An 18,985-nucleotide genomic window follows, 5' to 3' on the forward strand; every position below is an offset into this window, starting at 1 on the left:
ACTGGGTGTATCAGAGTGAAGCCTTGTGGAGATAGGTTTGCACAAGGCTCACCCTACGAGCCGAAGTCAGGAAAGGGCATGACGCTCTTCCTGTGCGCAACGCACAAAGGCGCTACGACAGGGTTCGTCGACTCTCTAACACAGCGCCGAAAAGGCTTCAATGTCAGATCGCCAACTAACACGGGCTTATTAACCCAAGATACAGCACAGTGTGACAATGACGGCGTTTACGAGCAAAGGCTCACTGCAAGACCAATTGCAGCATGCGCGCTCGCTGCGCTAGGGCTAACCGGGCAGCAGTCCACTGAGCACGAGAACGAGAAGTCGCGGGAGCAAAGGTCCCACCAACCAAATCGCTGTGGGCCTGTGAGCGTCTGTGGCGGCGATAAGGCGCTCAGCGAATGAGGACTCGGGTGGCGAGGGCACCTGGGCGCCACCAGTCGGGAGGCTAATCAGGGTGCGAGTCGGTGATGTTTGCTCGCGCTGGGGACTCGACCCCGGGAGGGAGAAGCACAGTTTGTGCAGGAAATTAGCTCCGGCACGCAAGCCGTGTCCCGCCATGTTGCTGTTACGGTGGCGGTTCGCAGAGATCGAGCGATCGAGCTAAGCACAACGCTCAAGCTGGGAGACGAGGCGCGGGAAGGTGCCTCGATCCCCACAGCCTCCAAATGGACTCTGGCACCACCGTCTGTGCACCAGTACAACAGTAAAACCTCACTATAACAAAATTGAAGGGGGAGCTATAACTACTTTGTTGATCTATTTGCTTTAACATGGCCACCTTGGTGGGGGGAGCGAAGCGCTGCAGTGGCTAACTGAAACCTGAAAGAAAAGCCCCTAGAGCACCACCAGGCCCCAAAAGATGGTTTTCTGTGATGTATTCGCCAGGGAAATGACTGCTTGTCTAGTACAGCTGTCAACACTAACCCATCTCTGTTATCATTGCGCACACAAGTGGCATAGCCGATCTTATCAGTGTCTCCGGAGAGCAGAGCACAGTGAGCTTCTGGTTTCGTAGAGCATTCATTGCTGCATTCAAGCACACGCTTCTAAACATTAACAACAACAAAAAAAGGAAGAACATCCTGTGAAGAACATTGTACAAAATCTGAGGGTTGCAGTGCTCTGCTGGCATGTTCACGAAATGCTAATAAGAAGCAACTGATCGGCGAGAACAAAAGAGCTAATGTTGTTCACTCAAACCCACTTATAGCAATCCCAGATATAATTATGTATTGATTGTAATGGCCACATTTCAGTGCACTTACGGTTTTTCGACCCTGCCTACAGATGCTACATCTAGATATAAAGAAAATTTGTTAAAGCACTGGGACACACTTCAAGTCTGGTCACAGTAAAAAGGGGGTTGGCAAAGTTCAAAAACACGGAAGCACAACTGCCCAATTCCAATCTAATCACGACTGAGATATGACCTTCGAGAAGAGTGAGCGAGGCAGCATGTGTATTTCGGAAGCCGCAAGGAAGGCCACTCACTTCCAAGGCACGTTGGGCTTGACTAGCCTCTATCTCCAGTGAGGGACAGTCAGGTGTCCAACATTTCTGGCCTCCAAGGCTGCACTGGCGCTCTCGGAGGCAACGATGGCAGCACTCACATTTTTAGGCAGTTTTCCACGTTGCACCACATTCACTAAGCCGATTTGGACTAATCAGGAACATTGTTGAGCGGTTTCCCAAAATGAACAAAGCCAAAACTACTGAGACTTGAAGCGAAATGATAGCTGCAAACACAGTCGGTGATCGTTGAAAATTTGATCAGCGGGTCCAGCGCGTCGGCTTTTATACATCGCTCGTCGAAGGTTCCAGTGTAATCGCTGGTGCCCATGTGCCTTCCAGAAACTACTCCAATATTTGTTTTGCGCATGCAGTCTGATTATACAAGGCTTTACGGGGACATAGAATCAACGATAACATTCGAGTAAATTCCAAATCATGTAGGCGTGCCTTGTGCTGCAAGGTAACGTTTAACATTTGTTAGCCAGTGAAAGCGGTCACCGAAGAACGATAAACAAGTACACGTGTCGATGCCCCCTCTTAAAAAGCATCGTCCCGATGCTACAAACATAACAGGAAAGCGAAAAAACAAAAGCACACTTAGTAAAGAACGAGTAACAAAGCAACAAAAAAACATCGTCCCAAAGTTAGTGCTGGTAGAAGAGCTTAAGGCGCACAACATGGACTACTTCAGGTCATGAGCGGCGCCGGTGTGATTGCGAAATGCCGTCTGGCACGACCTCATAGTCCAAAATGCTAACGTGTTAGGTGATCTTCTAGGGTCTGAAATAGCGGCATAAAAGCTTCTAAGTCCTCGTTGGTGTATTGGAGTCCAAACCCAAACGCGGTGGCCGAGCTGGTAGTCAATGTAGCGTCGTCATAGATTGTAGTGTCGGCTGTCGGTCCTCTGCTGGTTCTCGTTGCGCAGGTGGGCTAGCTATGAGGCGAACCCACTGGAGTTTTGAAAGTATGGTGGCGCAGCCTGGTGGCGTGCACGGAAGTTGGCTGGGTAGGTTAAAATGGATGGTGTTCATTGAGTTACAGAGGTCTCGCTTGCTTTTTGTGTTGTATTAAATTTTGTGAGTAGTTTTCAGACTCGAAAAGTGCTTGAAACGTACATGCAGCCTTGTGCACTACCGCGTGCATCGTCAGACATGGAAAGCGAACGCTCTCTGCTTTGACAAACCACGTCGAAAGCAGGAGAACCTGGCAACTACGCTGAGCATTGTGCGGTCCTGAAGCGCGGGAGCAGCCGTTATTGTTGTTTAGTGTATTGTCATGAACATAAGGGTCGCAATCCTGATGTGCGGTTCTATTGGTTCCCCAGAAAGCCTTAAGAAGCGGAGCGACGGAAGCGCTAGATACGTGCTGTTCGACGCATGACCTGCGTTGTTTCTTGCACTGCCATGTTGTAAGCAAAGGTTACATACAAAAGGACGGCATCCAACGTCTCGCGTTCGACGTCGACATATATTGCTAACATGTCGGCGAGCGTCTTGTTCAGACGTTAGGCCATTCGTCTGCGGGTGCTCGGCAGTTGTCCTCCTGTGGCTTGTCTGGCTATATTGCAGAATGGCTTGGTTGAGCTCTGCAGTAAACGCTGTTTCCCGTCATTGATGAGGTCTTCTGGGGCACCATGTCACAGCAGGATGTTCTCGACGAAGAATTTCGCCACTTCAACTGCGCTACCTTTCGGCAGAACTTTCGTTTCAGTGAAGCGGGCGAAGTAGTTGTCCATCACCACAATGATCCACTTATTTCGGGACGTTGATGTCGGAAAGGGTCCCAACAAATCCACCCCAATCTGTTGAAACGGTCAGCAAGGAGACTAGATTAACTGTAGTAATCCCACTGGCCTTGTCGGCGTTGTCTTACGTCGCTGGTAGTCACGACATGTCTTGACGTAACGGGTAACATCGGCAGTCAGGCGTGGCCTGCTTCTCCACAGTGGTAGCAGAGCCGGCGGTGGGCAGGAGCACGCCAGACGTCCATCTTCCTCAGGAAGCTGGGCAGGCGGGCTTGCAGGTGGTGGTGGCAGACGACGAACTTGCAGCAACTGGCGCAGACGCGGAACGGGACCCTGGCGGCGGTTGACGGCAGCATATGTCATTGCTTGCAGCTGGGGTTGCGGCAGTTGTGGCTGCACCTGAGGAACTCTAAGTGATCGCTGAACTTCTCCTTTGATGATGTCGGTGATTGATGCCACTTAAGGCTGCAATCTCGGAAAGAGCTTCTGCAGTTCCTCACGAACAGGTCAGCGCTGCCGATTGCTTGAATATCAATGTAGTTTGCAGCCAGCGTTCTATTGCCTTGTCCACCTGTCGAGTGTCTTCTCAATGGTTATGGCCTCAGAAACAAATTCAGCAACAGTCTTGGTTCAGTTGTGTATCAATCCAGCGAAGAGCTCTTGCTTGACACCATGCATGAGTAGCCAGACTTTCTTCTCCCTGGACATATTTGGGTCGGCGTGGCGTAACAGACGGGCGATTTCTTCCGTGTAAATGGCAGTGTTTTCGTTCAGGAGCTGTACTTGGGCTTCTAGCAGACTTTCTGCCCTTTCCTTGCTCACGACGCTCGTAAAGGTCTGCAGGAAGCCGTTGCGGATCAGGTCCCATGTACTCAGGGTTGACTCCTGGCTCTCAAACTACGTCCTGGCGGTGTCTTTTAAGGCCATCTTCTAAGTACAGATGCTGTTTGTTGTTGGTTGTCGTTGGAGTTCCAGCTTTTGAATGTTGCAATTCTTTCATACGTCTCCAGACAGGTTTCTGGGTCTTCAGCCAATGATCCACAGAAGGTCGGTGGTTCTTGAACTTATTGTAGCAGGACAGACGATGCTGGGGCTGTCATCATGCCTACTGTCTTGCTGTGGGTCGTTCTGAGCTGCTCAGGAAGAAGTTCGTACTCCGGGGGCAGGTTTTGTAGCCTGCGGCTTGCTCGATGGTCCAGCGCAACACTATTCTTGTCTTCGAGGTGTGGGCCTGACGGGGGCGGCCAGTACATGAACACAAAAGCACCTCCACCAGATGTCACGTTGTAGTGACCGTCGAGAACACAGGAGCAAAACTGCGAATGAGGAGACTAACTTTTTTATTGGGCGAACTTGTTCCCACAAAAGCAAGTGACACTCGAAGCACAACAATAGCGGCGAACACAGTCGGCGATTGTCGAAAATCTGATCAAGTGCTTTGGCTTTTATACATCACTTGTCGAAGGTTCCAGTGTAATTGCTGGTGCCTGCACACCTTCCAGAAACTACTCCACAATTTGTTTCGCTCATGCAATCTGATTATACAAGCTTCGGCGGGAACATAGAATCAACGATAACATTCGAATAAATTCCAAATCATGTAGGCGCGCATTGTGCTGTGCGATAACCTTTGTGGGGAGCTCACACGTGCTCTTGGGACAAAGGAACGACAACACAGTAGTGCAAACAATCAAAAGGGCATTTATTGCACCTTTCATACACTAATATCGATAGCCGAATTACTATGCATAGAACAGTCACATGGGCGCGCGACAAATCAAGGAAGTCCGACTCACCGCGACCGGATAGTGAGCGAATATGTTCGCCCCCTGCTATGACACCATCGCCTAGTCGTTCACTTCTACGGTCACGCGAACGGTGGCCCGTTCGAACGATCCATGTTCGTCCATACCGGTCCCTTCTCCCAGCCACGCGAGACGGTCTCGCGAGACGGTCTCGCGAAGCGTGGATCAGCGCACGCGCGGGACTTCTGCATCGCTCAGTGCTGACCCCAACCATAGAATAAAGCCCCAACCCCAAGAAGAACCGCGTTCTCCCTTTTGCGCCCGCCTAACCCCTCACCAGTCAGGTGGCGTTAGCAGCGCAACACTAGCACCATCTCTCGTAATGCGCTGCAACTCCGCCGCCGTAAAGCTACGCGGCGAAGCCGGATTACGGGAGCCATGCGAGGAAAACAACATCAAGGGACGCGTGAGAGTCGCGCATCCCCACACCTTTAACATTTGTTAGCCGGTGAAAGCGGTCACCGAAGAAAGATAAACGAGTACACGAGTCAATATGATCAGCCACCTATGATGCGAGTCAATATGATCAGCCACCAATATGATCAGCTGTCTCAGTATGGCACAATGTGTGACATGCTACAGGCAAACCTTGTTATTACGTACCTGCTTAATGTGTAATGGTGGTTTAACAGAGTTGCGAAGATTCCGCCACCCAGCCCCCATTGAACCTCACGTATTGGCTGACCGCTTAAGCCGTAGTCACTCATTGCCCACCAAACGATTAGTGCGTACTATTTTTCTTTCTTGTTCTACATACACAGGCGCAAAATCAGCAATATCTCATGTGCACAGACGTTCGATTCTCGAGCTGCGACGCCCGGACGACAGGCACTAGCGATAGTGAACTTAACACATGGTCACCATGACGCATTTCCTGCTCATACAGCTGTTGCCTGTTGCCACGCACCAAAGCATGGCCTTCGAGATTAGCTCCCGGTAACGCGGAGAAGCTGCCGGTAGGGGGTGCGAATTCGCTGTCGCCGTCGAATCCACTTCAAGTAGTAACCGCGCAGAAGCACATGTTATTGCGAATCGCATTTCTGCCGTTACTGAGGACGTCGCTTTGAGGTTCCGTATAAAGTCCAAACACAGCAGCATTGTCGCCACGCGCCGTACGCTGCTTGTGCAAGTGAAAGCTTGCGAGGGTCAGCCGACTCAATCTCGCGCAGCGCGAAGGAAAAAGGCGGGATGCAGAAGCGCGCTTCTGTCGCGCGCAAGGCACGGCAAGGGAGGCAAGAAAGGGAGGAGTGTACTTTGGCGGCGGCTGCCGTATCATGAAAGTGAACTGCAACGGGGAAAAAGTGCGTGCCTGCGCGGGCCTCATCTTCAAAGCGTTCTGCACACAAAGTGCAACTAGTGCCGGTAGCTTCGTATGCGCTGTGCTTTCTACGTCTAGTTCGCCTTGAAGCAGGGGCCGTATTCTGATATGTTCGCCTAGGCGAAATTTCTTTTTTCGCTTTCAGGCGTGCTCTGATTGGCTGTTTTAGCAAAATTGGATGAGCTGATTGGGTGGTTGAGCCCGACGTCATTCAATTTTGCTCAACCAGCCAATCACCGTGCACGCTGATTTCCCCTAGGCGAACGTTTCAGAATACGGCCCCAAGAGGCAGCACGCTCGCTGCTACTGCCGTGCCTCCTCACTCCAGCGTTTTGAGAGCAAATTGACGTAGTCATCGAGCGAGATGTGTTCATGTTTACCTGTGCGCACGTTACACCGAGTTTGTTAATTTAGTTAGTAAGCGGGGCCTTATGGACAAACTGGCTCGTGGCCTTATCGAGTTTGAAGATGCTGTCGTCACGGCCTTGTGACGACGGCATCATTTTTTTTTTTAGATTTTTTGCTGCCTACCCACAAATAAAGCCTATCTGAGTGCGTGTGTTTGAGAGCATCGTGACGTAGTTCTTTTCCGGCCAGTAAGTAGCCGCTAAACTGGCCAGTGCCTGAACTGGCATTGGTGGTTGATTCTTACATTGTTTAGTGCGTACCGAAACGTCGTTCCGGGCCGACTACGTATTAACAAGGTTTGACTGTAATTGACATACCCTGTGTATGTGCTTGCTTGTGCGCATCTGTGTGGCCACCACAGAATGGCAAATAATGGGGATTTTTTTCTGCATGCTCTGACTTTTTGTTTTTTCCATTGCACTGCTCGCAAATTAGCAAATTGAATTCTGTGAATTCTGTGACCACTGCAATACAGCAATACCTTGTGTACTCAGATTTTACAGGACTAGAGAAAATGGCAGAGTTAGTTGAATGTAAGGTTATCGAAGCTAGAGAAAATTATTTGCTAACTTGGCAAAAAAATGGCTGTTCTATATTATTAGGAATAATGCAGTAGCTTCTCTGAAAGCTTTTTGCTGCAATGAAAGACACTCAGAAACTCAAAAGTTTCATTAAATTACAGTTGGTTAAATTGAGATATGACGGAAGTTGAGTTCGCTAAGGATATTTGTCACGAAATATATGTTTGTCACTAATGCATGTGTAACTGTAGAACAGAGTAGCTGATGATGGTTTTACCAACCAACTCCACCACCTGTACCATCAGGATAAATTTAAATGCTAACAGGCAATAATTTTCCAGAAAGCTTGTTACACTAGTAATTACATGGAAGTGTGACGTGTAATCACTCTAGCCAGTTTCTAAGCATGGAGCAGTCCCATGCGTTTGTTTTGGAGTCTGAACTAAGCCAATTTTACAGATGTAGGTGAATCTGGAAGAGAACAACATATTGATTTATTTTTGAAAATGTTCGTGTTTGAATTTACGTTGATGCTACATGACCACTGCTCCACCCCATTTGGTTGACATGCTGTAGAACTCTATATAAATGGCAGTTATGCTTAGTTATGTACAGTGCTGGATTGTCAGCCACTATGAGAAGATGGCTACATAGTCACCCAGCAAGCACTAGTTGATCTTTCGTCTTTCATAGAAAGTCTTCACATGAAGGACTCAGAAGTGGTTGAATGATGTCGACGGGACTTCCCTCTACTCACCCGGGCTGCTATTTTGTATTGATGCCTTTTTCTATGCTAATGCATTTCTGTGCCTTTGGCATTTGTGAGTGGTCAGGGCGACACTTCGTCCTGGCCACTCACAGATGCCAAAGGCATGAAAAGGCATAAGCATTGAAGAAGCCATCACTACAAAATTGCAGCCCTATTTCGTCTTCCCCAATCTTTCCAGTTTCGTGCCTTATATATATATACCTGCATTCTTCTGTTGTTGGGCAAAACATTACCACATTGCTATTTCCTAATGTGTGCCCTGTGGATGAATTTATGAATTAGTGCCCTTGTCAGCCTTAGCCAATCTCTTTTTGCCGCAAAGTCGTGGCCAGCTTACTACACTGTGTATCTTCATGGCAGCTGCCTGGACCAGCACTGGCAAGTTGTGGCTAGTTGGTGTTGGGACGTACTGGTAGTCTATCTCCTAGGCATGTATGTCTGCCACTGTTTGACACTTGCCAAGCATCTGTTTTCCTGCACACGAAGGCTTGGTGATGGTAAGCCTCTGCACCTGGTGGGCCAACTGTGTTGTTGCATGTGTTGAGCCAAGCCAAAGAAATTTGTTCTGTCTTGTCAGCTCAGGAGTGTGAGTGCCACTTTATTTTAAATTTTTTTGTAACAGAGCAGTGCAACCATGGTTGGAGTACAGCATACAAAGATTGCTGGAGGAAAAAAGAACATTCACGTATTCTGTGGCCCTCCCAGCCAAATTGTTTCAGTGGTCCCCCATTAGTGTGATGAGCATGTTGTATGACAGCATCTTGATGCCAGGGTCACTCCTGGTCAGCCCAGCAGCACCTCCGCGGTCTGGGGCTTACGCCGCTGGTCACTTGGCGGTGAGGCCCGGTCCGCACATGCTGGACCACCAGCAGGCTCTCGCCAGGCAAGGCATGATCTAGTGAGGATGGCACCCCACTTGCCCTCTGGGGCTACAGATATGCCGGTCAGGTCGAAACAAGTCCGAAAAATGAAGCGGTGAGTTTTGAAGCACTGACCTCTCAACAGTTGTGCGCTGTTGGGAGATCTAGCAGCTGGTACGTGTTGTCCCTGTGGCAAGGGATGCTTGTGGTGTCCCCCACGTCCAGACACCACTTAGTGACTGTGTACTATTTTGGTGGTGTTTATTGTTCTGCACATACTGCACCTTGTTTGTTTGATGAATGCTTGTGGTGTGGCTTTTAAAGGCTGCTCAAATCCACACACTGGTATAGTGTGTCAAGCATCGCGTGGTGAAACTTGCAAGGCTCGTATCGCTCTTGTCTTGTAAGGTGACATTGTGTCATTTCATGGGCAGGTGGCACTTCTGTTTACCTTGCTGATTGTGTAGTGTGAAATGAACTAAACCAGGTTGTCTCATGTGCTGCAGTTCGGACTAACATGCTTTGCATGCCATGCTGCAAGAATTGATTGGCACTACTAACAGACTTGCCTACATGTATGTTTTGGTGGGATGACATGGGGCGATATCTGTTATCACAAGTGTCATATTTTTCATGTTCCTGTTCACTGTACTGGGTATGCATGCTGGTATCAACCCATTAAAGGGACACTCACGAGGTTTAGTTATTGCAAACGACAAGTGCAGTGCATAGATGGTGACAATAATGTCTGCAATGCATCATTGGGAAGGCGGTGTTATCAGTAATGTGCACAGTTGTTGTGTAAGTTGTCACCACTTTGCTTGTGTGGTCCTAAAGACGACAGTTGCCATACCCTCATCATCCTCGAGCCCAGTGCAGGTTTACTTGAGTGTAATTTGAGGACTACCCTTGAAACAGTTATTAAACTGTGAGTACATCTGGCCATCGGAGGGCTTTCAGACTTTTTCGACACTGCCACTTACCCTTCAAAGCCAATGCATTACGGTATGCACAATATTAAATGGATGCGTCAAGTTTTACTATAGGCCAAAATCTATGTATGTCTGACTGCAGATGGTGCTGTTGTTTTAAATGTCAACACCCTTGCGGCTATCACTCATACGTTCACTTTTCTTGGTGCAGTGCTCTTACCTCTTTTAATCAATAATGCCAATAGTGAAGCAATATTAATTCTACAGTAGATGTATGCAGCTGACAACTGAACATTGTGGTTGGAGTGGTGCTGGCTCGTCCCTGCAACAAACGTCACATGTTTAACTGTGGCAATACAGGCTGCATTGTGTGTGTCACCTTGGCATTACCTGCAAGTTTCGAAAAGATGTGGTGCTGGCAAAATGCACAGCAGTGTACTGAGTGCACTCTGCATGCACATGCAGTGCACAAGAGGATTGCCCGACTTCATATTTTTGGAGTTCTAGGCCAGCAACGTTATGCTAATCGGTTTGCTCATGCTTTGTGCTTTTTCCAGCACCCGGTCGGTGCCACCTCTGTGCATGCAGTCATTTGTGCCCAATCGGCTGCTGCTGAAATATGTACGTAGCACGTGACTTCTCTCATTTTTCTTTTTTGTGTGAATGCCTTCTGCAGCACTTGTAGAGATAGTGCAAGTTGACAAACACCATGCATCATGCTCAGTTTCATTTGCAAGAGGGCACATTCTGCACAAACCAATGCTTGATCTTACAGGTAAATGGCGTGCAAACTTGCAAAGTACACATGCCAGCATGGAAGGCTGAATAGTACCTTGTGCAGCAGGCCAGCTAAGGTCAGCTTATTGTCACCTCGCCTCCAGAACCAGACTCATTCTTGGAAAAGTTGTGTTGGAAAGCTAAATTCAGAATTATCTCATTTGCTGAACAGAGCTTCCAATATTGCCATGGGAAGCTTTCAGGCCTGTGCTTGCTTCTCAGTGATCACATTTTGCACTATTGCGGTAAGGTGGAAAGCTGGGCGAGATGGAATTGAGGCACTCCTTGAATTAGCGTGGAGAACGACGGCAACACAAAAATAATGGACACAGGATGTCTTGTGTCCTTCCTTTTTGTGTTATCATAGTTTTCCACGCTGATTCAAATAAATCTGCACTTTGTGCATAATTTCTTGTTCCTAACACTCGTGCTTACGACGTCAGATGTGGAGCGGGTCAATTTAGGTTCACACGTAAGTAGCACACATGATGGAAAGCGGACAACTGGAAACTATGGCATCGACTCTAGACATAGAAAAGGAGATTTGTTGGTAGAGTTCACTCAAACCAATACAGTGGTATAATTAATACCTTCATTGAAAACAGCAATAGGATGTGCACCTGGAAAATGCCAAATGAGAAAATGAGAAATGTAATAAATTTCCTGCTCTCTGCCAACCACAGTCGTGTATGCAAGAGGTGTTGGTTGGAGCAATGGGCAGTGATCACTGATTAGCGAAGCAATGTCCTTGATTTGAAGAGGGAAAGTAGGAAATTAGCAGTCTGGGAAAATGCAGTGGCTACACCTCACAAACAAGCATGAGCATTCGTCCATTCCTGGGCCTTGTTTTCTGCACTTCAAGAAGATAAATACATGGGCAACTGCTTGTTTTCGACAAAATTTGGCCTCAGCCGACACGATGGTACGCCACGTACACAGAGGTAGCCACAACACATGCTCCCAGCCGCTCGCAGCATGCCTTCTACTCGCACTCAAGACAAATGCATTAGTGCCAAGTCTGTTTTCAGTCATTCAGAAGACGGAATTTTCAAGTTACAAGTTCCTGGTTCTCGAGCACCTCGGCGTTATCTTTTACACCTTCTGCTGGCGCAAGCAACACACTCCAGTGTTATCACTCTTGACAATTGCTCATTGCGTTTTTGACAAGCGTGAGTACCAAAAGAAGGTATATGTTGTTGGGGGCCGGCGGCATAAAAGTGTCACAAACTTGGCCCCGTAAGATTCAGTCAATGCTAAACTAACTGCGTCACAACACTGGGTGCAGCCAACATGCCCCAAAAAGTACCGAAATAAGTTACAATAATGTTGGGCATCAGAGAAAGCAACACAAACTTGTCCCAGTAAGATTCCGTACACGCAAAACTAGCTGCATCACTACGGCTAACTGCTTTTCGCTAACTGCATTGCAATGCCAGGTGCAGACAACAGGCCCAAGAAATACCGAATTAAGTTACAATAATGTTGCGACCCATAGAAAGCATCGCAAGTATGTCCTAGTGGGATTCAGTGCACTCCAAACTAACTGCGTCACGACGCCAGGTGCTGTGCCAAAGCGTAAATTGCTTGAAATGCAGTGCAGGCGGTCACGCAGTGTTTCTCAGCTCGCTCTAGTTCATTAGTGCAGTGGTGCCGTGCGAGGTGCACAAGAATACGCCGAGAGCCCAAGAAACCAGGCTACATAAAAAAAAAAGAAAAAAGACAGACAGACGGGACAGACAGACGGGTCGCAAACGCTCACATGCGCAGCTGGCCTCGCTCACTTCGGTGGCGTGTTTGGAGCAAGGCGCATGCATCTGGCGCTTCTGGCGTGTCATTAGCTTGTCGCTAGGTAACACAAGAAAAATAAGTCGTAATTTATACGCAAAACTTGTTTTAGTGGGAAAGAATAAAAAGATAAACTGTCATCTGTTAACTTCATTTCACATTCTTTTTTCTAATGCTCGCGTCCGTCAATGGCTGGCATCAGTACTAGTGTGACATATTTCCTGTTGCCATTTTCCGCCGTGTCTGCTCTTGTTGAATTTCTTTCACTGTGCTTCCATGCTCACTCACTCCAGGCTTGCCGATGCTCTTCTGGCACTAGGCCTTGCTTTCCCAGGAAACGGCTCTCGCAGCAACAAATGTTCTTCAACACACTTGTGCAAAGGCTTAGCATGTCGACAAGTTCAAGCACCCCGCAGCAACCATCACTTCGCTCTCAAGAAAGCTTACTGTCGACGGTAGGGATCAAACTAGACTAGGCCTAAATGGTTCAAACAAAGCTCTCGAATAGAGCAAGACTGCCCTCCGATGTTCCAAGAGCTCCTCTTTGGGCAGTCAGATCTGGTGTCTCAAGCATGCCCTTGGGTCAAAGGAACGACAACACAGTAGTGGAAACAAACACGAGGGCATTTATTGCGCCTTCCATACAGTAAGCCAACTACAGTGGAATCTTGTTGATACAATTCTGCATAATACGGTTTTTAGGATAATACGTTTTTTGTTCTTTTCCTGACCAGTGTCTTATATGAGGAATGTATTTCGGAAATACGATTTTAGGATGATACGTTTTATTTTCCGGCTCTTGTGAAGATTGTATCAACGAGATTCCACTGTATCTGAATTACAACTAATTGAACAAGCTGATGAATCGAGGAAGTGTGACTCACCGTGACAGGTTATCTAGCAAATATGTTCTCCCCGTGCCAGACACCAATGCCAAAGTCGTCAGCGGGACTGCACTCGCAAATGAAGGCATGTTTGATTGATCGTGTTTGTCCATCCCGGTGACCCGCTGCGAAGCCTTTTGTGGGATGGTCCCGCGAAGCAAGCCAGCGAGCGCGCAGCGCCGTCGTCAAGCCCAAAAGGGGGAGGCTAGTTTTTTTTGCGCCTGAGTATCCCACCCATCAAGTGGCGTTAGCAGCAGAACACTCACGCCATCTCTCGTACTACTGTGCAACTAGTGGCACACCAGAGGTGTTATGCAGAGAAGCTGGATTCTAGGAGGTGCAAGAGCGATGCAGGGAACACAAGCTCATTAAATAACAAACCGAGTTGTGAATAATTAATCAGCATAGCCAAGTAATCATAATTCCCCTTCAAATTCTCATAGAAACCCGTGCATTGAAAATCTAATTTAAACGAAGCAAGAATTTTCTAATAATGGATACAGTGAGCCATTTTAAGCTGTTGAACAAAGGTTTGCTAATCCTTTCGTGCTGATGAGGCTATTTGGCAGTGCTCAATTATCCTAGCGACTCAACTGAATGTGAGTTAAAGATTTCTAAGAGTATTGGGTGATGTGGCAGCACACCATGCTGCCAAACCTGTGGCAACGCTACTCCTGCACTCTGTACACTTTGCACCTTGGTTTTCATGCCAGAAGGAAACCCGAGCCTGTCTACTGTTTGAGGGGCCCTGTTTAAGGCCACCATCCTTGCTCTAGAGCTTTTCTTGGAACATCAAATAACTAAGAGCAAAAAAATTTTTTTAATTATCATGAATAAATCAATTGCAGAAGCTTCAAAATGTATGAGCAGATGCGAGTTACCCTCGACTGAAATTTTCATGGCTCTGCATACCACATTTCACTGTCTCATGACAATGAAGTTCTTGTTCTCTCTCAGTCTCCCATAATGTACAGCAATGGTTCCCGATAAGCATCAGTCGCAATCACAGGAAGTGAGGCTTTGCAATTGGACAGCACACAGTCTGATCACGGAGGCCATTGCATCACTCATAGGGTTGCTTCTGCGAGGCAATGAAGTAGTCTTTTGCTATAACCGAACTGAAAATGTGGTATCAGTTATAGTGAAGTAAACTTTTGTATGCACATGCCTCAACGTAATAGTTTGGTGGCAACACTGCCAAATACAGTCACCCAATATTTCATACATCAGATTTTTCGAACTTGTGCTGCCATGCGGACTTCCGCTGTGGCAGCGCCACCTACCCGTTGCACCAATGTGTAACAGCAACTAAACTTTTGGACACCACACAATGTTTCTTGCATGAACCACATGCACAATGCCGCAAACATGGCAGCCATGAACAGAGTTGCTGCCATGTTGACTAGGCGCGAAACTACAACTTTGTTTACTGACTCCCGATGAAGCGGCGCTGGTTAGGCTTAGTAGTCTAAGCAGTGGTGGCCATGACAAAAATTTGCGAATGGGCATCGGAATGGCTGGTGACAAGCTGTCGTGGGAAGCTCGCCATTCTGTACTCGTAGACCTGATCAGCGATCGAATATGAGATCAGATGCACAGTCTAGACTGATGGAGTAGTAGGGGAGTTCGGATCTGCAAGTGGTCTCCTTCTATGTCTGAAAAGTTGTTCGGCAGCAGTACTCGGCTGTAACAATTTGAAACAGCGTGCACGTTTTGACCAGTAGTTTGGCTTGATTGGACCGCTGTCTGTGCCAATACTGCATGATAACACCGATTGCATGGTTGTGTATTTGTAATGTTGCAGAGCACATGTACATAATTTGGTTCCATGCCTCGTGTTGGCATTGCAGGTTGTTGATGAGCCATCAAAATCTGCAGGAGGCAAAGCTGGCATGTCGCAGGCACACGACTTCAGTTTTCTTTTTTTCTTTTTTAACGTGGACTCAATCACGATTTTCTTTTTTTTTTTTTTCATGTGCATATGTTTACAATTGATATCAGATATAACAAAGGTAATTTCATGTCAGATGCAATGTCAAAGCCGACGATGTTGTGCCAGCAATGAAAAGGTAAATTTTTTTTACTTATTCACTACTTCGCAACCTTGTAAAGCCGCAAACGCCCCAAGATAAAACGCTCGACGAGATACTGACCGTACTTGGCAGGCAGTATGCCCCCACCCCATCCGTCGTAGTGCAACAGTTTCGCTTCAATTCGAGGGGGCGTTCCAAAAGAGAAGCAGTAAGCGACTTTGTTGCGGCCCTCAAGTGTTTGTCTGAATACTGCATTTATGGAACCGAACTCAACAACATGCTGAGAGACCGAATAGTATGTGGCATAAAGAACACAGTGGTTCAGACGCGGCTACTCGAGAGTTCTGACCTCACATTCGAGGACACAGTGGAAACTGCCCTGGAGATGGAAGCCACTAAAAAGGATGCCGGTGAACTGTGTCGGGCCACTGCAAGTAGTTTACAAGGTTTGCCTACTCACTGGGTATCGTCCTGCAGTCAAGAGCGTGGCGTGTTACCGCTGCAGCGACAGAATTCATTTAGCGTCGCAATTGCAGAGACAGCAAGTCGCAGTGTCACTACTGTAAGAAAGTGGGGCACTTGGCAGTCGTCTGCAACTCGCGGAAGACTGACTCATTCGCAAAGGAAAAAGTATCTGTTGTGAGGACTGTCCCACTGCGAGCAACACGCACCACGCAGGTAAACGATGTCGACGACAACGACGACGTGCTTCGCGCTCCTCGTGGTGCTGACGTTTTGACATGTGGCACCTAAGCAGTGAGCCGACGGTGCCGCCCTTCCTTGTCACCATGGAAATGTTCGGGAAGCCGTTTCCAATTCCAATGGACCGGGGCAAGTGTCTCTGTAATGCCAGTAGACAAGATTCAACGTGCCTTTCCAGACGCGAGTCTAGAACCTTCAAACGTATTTTTGCGTGGGTTTAGTGGGGAGCTCGAGCAAGTCAAGGGCAAGGCAAACGTTTGCGTCGGATACAAGGTGCACGAACGGGTCCTTCCGTTGTACCTCACGAGCAGCACTGCTTCAGCATTGCTCTGGCACAACTGGTTCCAAGCTTTGAACCTGAATCCTTCGACGCCAATGCGTCGAAGGATTCAAACAAATTAACCAAGTTAGTGATGTCAGTGAGTTAATTGCTTGTTTTTGCTAAGGTGTTGTAGAAGGCATTGGCACGTTCAAGGGATTTGCCGCCAAAATTCTTGTGCCTCCAGATGCAGTGCTGAAATTCTGCAAACCACGGCCACTTCCGTTCGCTTTGGTTGACCTCGTAACGCAGGAGATCCTGAGGTTGCAGCGGGAGAACATTCTTGTTTCTGCAAAGACAGCCAAATGGGCAGCACCGATTGTGCCTGTTCAGAAAAAAAAAACGGCACATTAAGAATTTGTGGAGATTTCAAGCAAACAGTTAATGCTGTGTCGCTCTTGCAAACCTACCCAGTTCCGTGTGCTGAAGAGCTGTGGGCAGCCATGTCGGGAGGTCAGAAGTTTACAAAACTTGACCTGCGAGATGCCTACCAGCAGATACCTCTGGATGCAGAAAGCCGTGAATATGTGACCATCAACACACACATGGGTCTATTCCAGTATACACGCTTACCTTTTGGCGTTTCTGCTGCACCTGCTATCTTTCAGCGAGAGATGGAAAACCTGCTTCGTGGTGTGCTGAAAACAGCTGTGTACTTTGATGACATTGTTATAACAGGCATCGACGGCAAGGACCATTTGGAGAATCTGACTATTGTCTTGCAGAAACTTCGGGAAATGGGCCTTAGGTTTAAGCTGGAGAAGTGCATTTTTTTTGCTCCTGAAGTGGGATACCTGGGCCACATCATATGCAAGCAAGGTCTAAAGCCTGACCCCAAGAAGGTAGAGGCCATCATCAGTGCACCAGAGCCACAGAATGTGAAGGAGCTTCAAAGCTATCTTGGCCTGCTCAATTTCTACAGACGGTTTTTGTCAAACATCTCAACAAGACTTCGTCCCTTGCATCAGCTGCTTCTTGAAGGGGAAAAGTGGAGCTGGGAGAAAGAGCAACAGCAAGCATTCATCACATGTAAAAGGCTCTTGTCAGATGCACCTGTTGTGGTCCATTAATGTTCTGAGAAACCACTTCTCAGTTGCGATGCGTCACCGTACGGTGTGTGCTGATTGAGGGAGGCGCCGGCGCCATTGCGCGGGCTTCACCTGTTCTGCCATTCCTCGACTTCGTTCCCCGCCCGCTAACCGGTTCCCACGGTGGCGCTGCGCACGCGGTGGTTTGCGGTGAGGGCGGGGCGCTGACGTCACTACACAGCCGCGTCAGCTGCTAGCGGCGGAGCGTGGCGCTCTCTTCTCTCCGGGACCAGCGCATGGTACGTGCATGCTTTCCTCTCGTCCGCCGACACCTTTGTGACTAGGACTGGAACTCGCGCACGGGCAAAACTCGCGCACGGTGCCTTTGCCCGTGCGCAAGCTCCAGTCCTAGTCGCAAAGGTGTCGGCAGTCCCAGTAGCATAGCCGCTGGGACTTTTCTTAGCGGCATGTCCCAGCTTGGAGCCTGTGCTCTTGCCTGCGACGTGCTATAGGCGCCTGTTGTTGTATTTTCGCCCTGGTGCAGAACCCCTTTGGTTCCCTGCCGCGCGGGCGTTTGTGCAGTGCTGGTGCCGACGGATTCAGTAAACGGTTTCCGTCAACTCAGGGCTTTACTGTGTTTTTGCGTGTGTTGCTCGGTAACCCCTTGCGGCCTCTGAGCTCGCGTGCGAGTGGTGCTGGAGGCGACGGCTGACGGGGCCCTGTGGCTCGCTAAGCTCGAACCCGCGGTGGTTGGTCTCCTGTGAGACACCAAGAACCCACAGGTGTCGGTGCAGTCTTGGCACTGACCAAAGCAGATGGAACCGAAAGACGTGTAGCTTTTGCTCCTCGTACTATGCTTGCTGCTGAGCGGAACTATAGTCAGACTGACAAGGAAGGTCTTGCTTTGATTTTTCGTATCCGCAAATTTCATCAGTACCTGTGGGGAAGGCCGTTCACAGCTGTAACAGACCAGCAATTGCTAGGACTTTTTGATTCAAGTTGAGGTGTGCCAAGCCAGGCATCACCGAGAGTCCTCATGTGGGCACTCACACTATCAAGCTGTCAGTTCTAGCTCGTCTACAATCAAGGCAGTATGCTAGGCCATGCTGATGGACTCAGCCAGCTACCTCTGGCCGCAACTGAGGTTCATGACTCTACGCCTGCCAATGTCTTCATGTTAGAACAAGCATACCTTGATGTCCTGTCACCTGCAGTCGTAGATATGCTACGACATGGGGTCCCATGCTGTCACAAGTGACTGAGGCCGTCCTAACCGAGAGTCCTTTTCCTGAAGATGGAGACTGGGGCCCTTATATTACGAGGACCATTGAACTTAGTCTGCATGAAGGATGCCTGTTGTGGGGAGCCCGTGTCATCGTTCCCAAGTCCCTGCAATCCCAAGTACTTAAGCTTTTGCACGCTGGCCACCCTGAAATTGAGAAATCAAAGTTGATTGCTAGGTCCCATGTATGGTGGTCTGGAATCGACGATGACATGACGAACCAGGTGCGGAGCTGCCCTGTTTGCCAAGTGCACCAGAAGTCTACCCAGAGTTATGCCGTGGCCATTTCCTGACAAGCCCTAG

General features: G+C 48.4%; 1 protein-coding gene across 5 annotated transcripts in view; it reads left to right on the forward strand.

Annotated features, from left to right (window-relative positions):
• Nucleotides 1–18,985, forward strand: part of LOC119441296 (autophagy-related protein 16-1) — a 445,594-nt gene that overhangs the window by 86,058 nt on the left and 340,551 nt on the right. For 4 of the 5 annotated variants that reach the window (XR_007465397.1, XM_049661133.1, XM_049661132.1 and 1 more), the window contains exons 8-9: nt 8,852–9,055; nt 10,430–10,493. Coding sequence is in view for 4 of the 5 variants with exons in the window: in XM_049661133.1 (XP_049517090.1) it covers nt 8,852–9,055; nt 10,430–10,493 (268 nt within the window). In the remaining variant the exon portion in view is untranslated. The remainder of the gene's footprint in view (nt 1–8,851; nt 9,056–10,429; nt 10,494–18,985) is intronic. The other variant, XM_037705924.2, reaches the window with a different exon arrangement.

Source organism: Dermacentor silvarum, chromosome 2 (genome assembly GCF_013339745.2).
Source record: "Dermacentor silvarum isolate Dsil-2018 chromosome 2, BIME_Dsil_1.4, whole genome shotgun sequence".
In the NCBI taxonomy this organism is placed as follows: domain Eukaryota; kingdom Metazoa; phylum Arthropoda; class Arachnida; order Ixodida; family Ixodidae; genus Dermacentor; species Dermacentor silvarum.